Source organism: Octopus bimaculoides, chromosome 26 (assembly GCF_001194135.2).
Source record: "Octopus bimaculoides isolate UCB-OBI-ISO-001 chromosome 26, ASM119413v2, whole genome shotgun sequence".
Taxonomy (NCBI): domain Eukaryota; kingdom Metazoa; phylum Mollusca; class Cephalopoda; order Octopoda; family Octopodidae; genus Octopus; species Octopus bimaculoides.
The window spans coordinates 148,326-156,029 of record NC_069006.1 but is presented as its reverse complement, the minus strand read 5'-3'; the positions used below and the strand labels follow the sequence as shown (position 1 = coordinate 156,029).

General features: G+C 38.5%; 2 protein-coding genes across 8 annotated transcripts in view; both read left to right on the top strand.

The window, feature by feature from the left end:
* Positions 1 to 864: 864 nt before the first annotated feature.
* LOC106876718 (coiled-coil domain-containing protein 115) overlaps positions 865 to 7,704 on the top strand; it is a 9,262-nt gene continuing 2,422 nt past the window's right edge. The window contains exons 1-3 of one of the 7 annotated variants that reach the window (XR_008266876.1): positions 865 to 1,691; positions 4,389 to 4,604; positions 4,849 to 4,971. Coding sequence is in view for 1 of the 7 variants with exons in the window: in XM_052977081.1 (XP_052833041.1) it covers positions 6,311 to 6,328 (18 nt within the window). In the remaining 6 variants the exon portion in view is untranslated. Of the gene's footprint in view, positions 1,692 to 4,330; positions 4,605 to 4,848; positions 4,972 to 6,094; positions 6,236 to 6,295; positions 6,329 to 7,704 lie in introns of those variants that run through there. The other 6 variants (XM_052977084.1, XM_052977083.1, XM_052977085.1 and 3 more) reach the window with 6 other exon arrangements.
* On the top strand, positions 5,000 to 6,221 carry LOC128246993 (UDP-GalNAc:beta-1,3-N-acetylgalactosaminyltransferase 2-like). The gene is made up of 2 exons (XM_052976876.1): positions 5,000 to 5,066; positions 5,170 to 6,221. Exons 1-2 carry the CDS (start codon positions 5,000 to 5,002, stop codon positions 6,219 to 6,221), a joined length of 1,119 nt encoding a protein of 372 aa, XP_052832836.1.

The following is a 7,704-nucleotide window of genomic DNA, read 5'->3' as shown; positions in this document are numbered from 1 at the left end:
CGAACGAACGTACGTACAAACGAAGGAACGTATATACGTACGAACGAACGTACGTACGAATGACCGAACGTACGTTCGTTCGTACGTACGTTCGTTCGATCGCTCGTTCGTTCGTACGTACGTACGTTCGTTCGTTCGTACATACGTTCATTCGCACGTACGGAGGTATGTAGATGCTTTCGTTCGTCCGTACTTACGTACGTTCGTTCGTTCCTTCGTACGTACGTTCGTTCATTCGGTCGTTTGTACGTACGTTCGTTCATTCGTTCGTACGTATATACGTTCGTTCGTTTGTGTGTACGTACGTACGTACACACAAAGCTCGCTCTGTAAAGGGCTTTTCCTTTTTCTTCAACCTCTCAGACATTTATCAAGCACATAGCCGAAATATATCCAGTGATTTCAGAAACGTAAAGGTTACAGTTTTTTTTTTTCTTTTTTTTGCTTTCGAATTTTGTTTCAGTCTTTCTTTCTATATTTTTGTTTTTATTTTGTATTTTTCGTTTTCGAATATATGTTCCCTGGTAAAAAGCGTGAAACTCGCAGTTCAACTTTCTGAGTAAATGCAAGATTTGGATTGTCCGCGTTTAGCTGTTATTTCTAGCATATCAAGTTTCGCGGTGGGGACTCCACATGTGATCCTTTTGCTGTTTCAATATAAATGTAAGCCGTTCATTTTCACATCTAAGTTGCGAGGGGGGCTATTCGTACAACCTGGACATGTAGAACACAATGTGAAAAATGTAAATCGCCAAAAAAAATTTTTTTAAATACCGGTGTTGGGGGAGGGGGGGGGGTCAAATTTATTTTAGGGGGAATCGCATGACCGTGATATGTAGAACACATTATCGAAAGCGAAAATCACCAAAATTAAAAACTAAAAAAGTTACAGCCATTTTCCCTCAGTGTCTAATCCCAATGTGCACCGTTGTTTTGTTTATGTCCCCAACAAAAACAGAGAAATCCCATCTTATGTGGGATAGCCATTCCAAAAGCCTGTCCAGGGAACTTCTGCTCCAAATGCAATGAATGTTCATAGCGTGTCCCATCCTCAGCCCACAATTTCTTGTTCCTGATATATTTCTAAACGTTTCTTTTGTCTCAAGAAAATTACGGTATGGTCTTTTTTTCAACCATGTGTCCGTCATTAATCTACTCTCGGTCGCTACAATATCGACTGCCCGTTCTTTTCATCCACTACTTCTTGTCTAAATTCACTCCCTATTTCTCTCCTATTTCTTTCTCTCTCTTATTTCTCTTACTCTGACTCTCCCACACTTCTATCTCTCTCTCTCTCTCACACTTCTCTTACTCTGACTCTCTCACTCTGTCCCTTCTCTCTCTCGGTCACTACTCTTACTCTAATTCTCTCATTCAATCCATGGCGGATGTAAGGAATACGTACACCACCCGTTTTCGGCGTAACAAAAACCTTAAACTCTAAACCTTCACCCTAACTCACTCTGCCCACTCTCTCTCTCTCCCTCTTTCCCTCTATATCCCCCGTCTTTTCTTCCTCCTCCTCCACTTACTCTGCTCTTTCACTTTATCAACCAATCGTTTAAACAAAGCAGAAACTGAAAAGACAAAAAACAAAAACAAAACCCTGTCAAGGGAGATAATTATCAGCTCAGTTTGTCTCCACCAGAAATCACGTTTCATCAACGGACCAGCTGACAGCAAAACACTCGGTAAGTTTTCACCTTATATATATATATATATATATATATATATATATATATATATATATATACACATATATATGTATATATATATATGCATATAGCTATTCAATATATTTTTAAAGTTTTATTATATATTTTACAATTAAATGTTATTAGGAATTGTATAAAAACATTTATTAAAATATTCTGTGTATTGTAGAAGCATGACCAGTTTATTGGAGATCAATGTTAAAATCTTTCTTGGACCCGCAATCCATTTGCTCTGCGTTGCTGTTTACGATCTGTTAGAAGTAACAGTCAAATCTGCCTCAAAGCAAATCTCCCCCTTACTGTCTCCGGAAAGGAAACGACGCATTGAAACGACCCCAGTACTTATACATCATGTCAAAATTGTAGACTCGCTATGTATAAAAGACAGAATACATTAAGTACCTCAGTTCTAGATATAACTATTTATATAACAACTATTTAAAACACATCAAGTAGTGTTATCCGAGATACACTATGTACATAAAACATATCACACTGGTTAACATAATCCTAGATACATAATGTCCTCATATATGACATCATATTCTATATTTTGGGGATGACAACAAATAAGACGAGGACACCTATCCCTCGATTGTAAATAATATCAGAAAATATCCGAGATACACAATATCTGTATAAATCAAAATACATTAAATAATGTAGTCTTCGATACACTGTGTCCGTATATTACGTTTGTATAAAAGGCAGAACACATTAGTAAATGTAGTCCTAGATACACTATGTCTGAAAGACTGTCGTGATTGGAAAAGCTCTGATCATCATAGATCTACTCATTCAAAGTTGACATCGGGTTAAACAACCTCAACACGCACCAGCAAATGTGGCTAGCTCTATGTGGTTGTCCTGCCTACTAGAAATAGCAGCCAGTCCCTCGCAAAACTTGCGTTTCTTCTTTTCTCTTTTATTTGTTTCAGTCATCGGCCTGCGACCATTTTGGGTTTTTAGTCGAATGAATCGACTCCACTACTTATTATATTTTTTTATAGTCTGGTACTTATTTTATCTGTTCTTATTGCCGAACTGCTAAATTAATGAGGTCATAAACAAAAACAAAAACAAAAAAACCACTTGTAGTCAAGTGATGAGATGGGGGTGGGGACAAACAGAAACAGATAGAGAGACAGATTAGATAGATAGATTGGATAGATAGATAGATAGATAGATAGATTGGATAAATAGATAGATAGATAGATAGATTGGATAAATAGATAGATAGATAGATAGATTGGATAAATAGATAGATAGATAGATAGATTGGATAGATAGATAGATTGGATAGATAGATAGATTGGATAAATAGATAGATAGATAGATAGATTGGATAAATAGATAGAGAGGTGAGGTAGGCAAGGAAGGAGATTTGTGTAATTCAAGGCATTTATGTATAACATAAAACTTTGCAGTTCTTGGTATGTAGGCCAACCTTTAATGCAGTGCATTGAACTCAATTGTAAATATTTGTCTATAGTTTGTTTTGTTTTGTTCCATCTGTTGTCTCTTATTTCTTTGTGTTAAGCCTTTAACTGAATCCATACCTTGAGATATTTACTTGATAGATTCAAAACAATACGTATCTATGCATTATGCATTAGCGCTTTGTATACTAACCTGCCTGAAACCACTCCTGATTCAACATTACAAACTTTTTGCTTTAAAGTGGTTTAAATTAAAACCTACTGGCAAAATTTTATGTTAATTTATGTTAATTCATATATATATATATATATATATATATATACATATATATATATATACACATACATACACACACATATAGATATGACAGGCTTCTTTCAGTTTCCATCTACCAAATCAATTCACAAGGCTTTGGTTGGCCCAAGGCTATAGTAGAAGACACTTGCTCAAGGTGTCACACAGTGGAACTGAACCCAGACCCATGTGGTTGGTAAGCAAGCTTCTTACCACACAGCCACTCCTACATATACATATACAATGGGCTTCTTTCAGATCTTTTCTTTTTCATTTTTCTATTTCTTTCAGTCATTGCTCTTTGGCCATCCTGGAGCAGTGTCTTAAAGGATTTTAGTCCAGTGTTTCTCAACCATTTTTTACCTATGGACCCCTCTTGATTCTTGCATTACCCTCTTAACCATTCCATGTTTAGAAAAATCCCTTTATAATTCAATATTATTAGGGATTGTATAAAAACAATTATTAAACTATTTTGTACATTGTACAAGTATAACTAATTTATTGGGGATAAATTTTATCAAGAAAATCTTAAGGGCCGCCTGAGAACCACTGGTTTAGTCAAACAAATCAACCCCAGTACCGGTGCTTATTCAATTGGTCTCATTTGCTGAACCACTATGTTATGATAGCGTAAACAAATCAACACTGGTTGTCAGGCAATGGGGTTAGGGAGACAACCACAAATATGTACATACATGTATAAGGTGCTGTGCAGTGAGAATGAACTCAAAACCATGTGGTTGCAAAGCGAACTTCTTAACTGCACAGGTATGCCTTATTCTTGGTTCTTTGTTTTCTTGTGAGGTAGGTGTTGTCTTTTTTTTTTTTCTTTTTGTAAATTTGTCATTCTGATAAATATTTTTTTTTTTGTTCTCCAGCTGAATTCTGATTTTAGCACCTTATATAATCTTACCAAAAATTTACATCAATTTCCAGGTAGTTCAACGTTTTAATTATTGTCTCTTGTCCAGCTACTAGCCAGTTTTTGTAGAAGAGTGCCTTGAAATCACAGAACTACAGCACAGCACCTGTGACTTCAAGCTGTCCCACGACTCGACTATTTCTACTCCTCATAATAAAGCATTTGTTTGTGGACAGTGGATTCTACATCACTTTCATTTTCTCTCTGTCTTCCTTGCTCTCAGACAGAAGGTAAGAATCTAAAGCATTAAATTCTTTACTCTTCACAGCAGTTGATGAACTTACCAAACTCTTCTGTGAATTCCTCCAACGTTTATTATTGTATGACAATCAATCTTGCCCTAATATATTACCATGGAGATTCCAAAGAACTTATCTGATGCCTTGATAATTGTCTTCTTTCTCCTGGCTTACATACTTTACCATGTACATCACTTCAAACTTCCTTTTGAACTAATTGTTCTTGTATCTTCAGCCAGAGAGAACTTTGACCACCGAACAATCATCAGAAATACATGGGCATGTAATGAATCTGGAGAACTAGGTTACCGAAGAATTAAAGTGTATTTTGTGGTTGGAGATAAATCATGTCCATTTCCCACAGAAGACAGAGTGGACGCATACTCATGCTGTCCTTGGACACCTCAGGCTACTCACTTGCAAATTACCAATCAAGAAGCTTTAATCAGCTCAGTAGATGATAATAAGAAGTCACATCAAGGTAACATCCTAGAGCCTCAACCTGTCGGTTTAGAATTGACTGCATCCAGATACCCTCGTTTAAAACTCTTTATAGCTTTCCGTATTCTTCATCCAATCATTATTCGGAAATTTGGCCTTCATGAGTCAATTAAAGCTGATGCCAGTCTGCCACGGATTCCTGTAGTGCTACTAAATGGTGCCAACCAAGAAGAAGTTGTCCGTGTTCACTTCAGTGATATTGACTCTGGTATTCTGCAAAACAATTTTTACTACCAACCTGTGGAGGCTTTTCTTCTTCCAAAAGACTTTGAAGGAATTCTAATGCTTGATATTCCTGAAAACACAGATATCTCGTATTCTGGTAACATAAACAACATCTCGGCAGTGTTTTGCTTACCTCCAGATAGTGACACTGTTATTTACTTTTATCAAAGCAACCCCAACATACGTTGCTGGTCGCAACTGGCTACGAATTTCATCTATGACATAGATGATTTTGGAGATTTGGAGAGGCATATAACAAGTCGTCCTGAACGACACAAGAAATGGACGGCAGAAAAATGGATAGAAGAACAACGTTTATTAGAAGAGAAAAACAAATTTTCTGATTTAATGGTTGTTCAACAGATAGATGTGTACAGAAATTTGGCAAACAAGTTGCTTCTAGCTCAGAAAAAGCTGATGAAATGGCACACATATTCTTATGTATTGAAATCTGATGATGATTGTTTTCTTAATTTGAAGCAAATTCTAAAGCATTTAGACAGCATCGAGTATAAAACATTTTGGTTTGGTAAATTCCGTTCCAACTGGGCAGTTGACAGATATGGCAAATGGGCCGAATGGCTCTATGATTCTGTGGTGTATCCGAAATTTGCTTGTGGATCTGGTAATGTAATCACGTCAGATATTAGTCAATGGCTCGCAAACTCTTCTGATTACTTGAAAGTTTATCAGGGGGAAGATGTGACGATGGGCATTTGGTTAGCAGCAGCTTTTGGTCCAGTCACTGTGGATGACCAGCGATGGCATTGTACAAAAACTTGCTCCCCTGACATGTTTTCCATGCCGGATCTCACCGCGGAGGAATTGTCACGTATGTGGGCTGACAACATGAACTGTGGCAACCCATGCGGATGTGAGTGAAATCAAGTTTAAAGGTAAGCAGGAAACTTGGAGCAGAAATCTTGTGAGGCAGACTGAAATGATATTTGATGCTGTTTTATTAGGCCGAGATGAGAGCAGAGTCAAAGGTATTCTAACCATGATCATCCCTTCTTCGGCATTGCTTGTTGATAATCATATGTGTGCGTGTGTCTGTGTTTGTGCCACCGTGTGTTGACATTGTGAGATTGTTGTATGTGAGTGTCACTGTCATACAAATAGTCTTCTTTGTCTCCATTCTCGTGTGGAAACACATCTTCCTAAGGAGAAATATTACCTTACTTGGAAACTGGGAAATGTTGGTGGCAGGAAAAGCATCTGGCCTTAGAAAACCCACCCCCAACGAATTCTATGTAACTCAGTGGTTCTTAACCGGGATCCATATAAGATTTTGAGGGCTCCATGCAACAAAATAGCAAATTGGGGATCCACAACAGTATTTTAAGGGCCCTGCAAATATCTTGCTTCAGCTGGTATGGATTGAGAGAAACATCTTGGTTCCTTTCTCTAGCATTTTACAGACTTCAACCTACGCAAGTCAATGTGTGAGAAACATTAATAAACAAGCAAAGTTGATCACCACATCAAAGTGGCTGTTCCATGTTACTCCTAGTTTAACCCCAGGCAGAGATCTTCCACCAGCTGGTTATCAGTGCAGCCCTGCACCCTGTACATATATACTGCTAGCAGGAGAGCGAACCCCTACCATCCCCCAGCAGACGACAGGATCATGAAACTGACTCAGTTTTGAACTAGTTTGCTCATCTTCGGTTACGAACACCTAATCGCCAGAGTCTGCTCCAGCTAGCAATATAGCAATATAACAAAGCACCCATTGATCGCTTTCATGTAATGGGTAGCTTTACTTGTTACTATAGTTACTACTCTCATCTCTTGGCGTGATTTTACATCTAGCTATTTTGTTTGTTGCAAATCAGTGACCGATGGTCGCTTTGTTTACAACATATTGCTAGCTGGAGCGGACTCTGGCGACCAGTTGTTCGCAACTGAAAATGAGCAAACCAGCTGGAAAGTGAGTCAGTCTCACAATTATGTTGTCTGCTACGATGAAGGGAGAAGGTGGGTAGGAGGGAAGAGAGGAAGTAGGTGCCAGAGCAAGAGAGGAGAGGTGTGAGAGGAAAGAGGAGGAGGTTTAGATGAAGAGGGGAAGAGAGTTGAGTCCGTGTGGCACAAAGGAGCGAAGAGAGAAGATTAATCCTTGCTTATGGCAAAGATGGGAGTCCAGATGACCCCTGTGCAAGGACAATACAAACACAGACAGATGTAAAGAGTGACCGGTAGAGCAGAAATGGCACGAGACCAGGGTGTCGTTGCCGAGTCGGATGTCTCAGAGGTGTTCCACAAACCAGTCAGCCAAATGGTGTCCCGTGTGACTGATGTTGCTAGAAGAGCAGGTGAAGGAGTCAGTGATATGATAGGGGTCGATGATGGGGGGGCGTTGAGG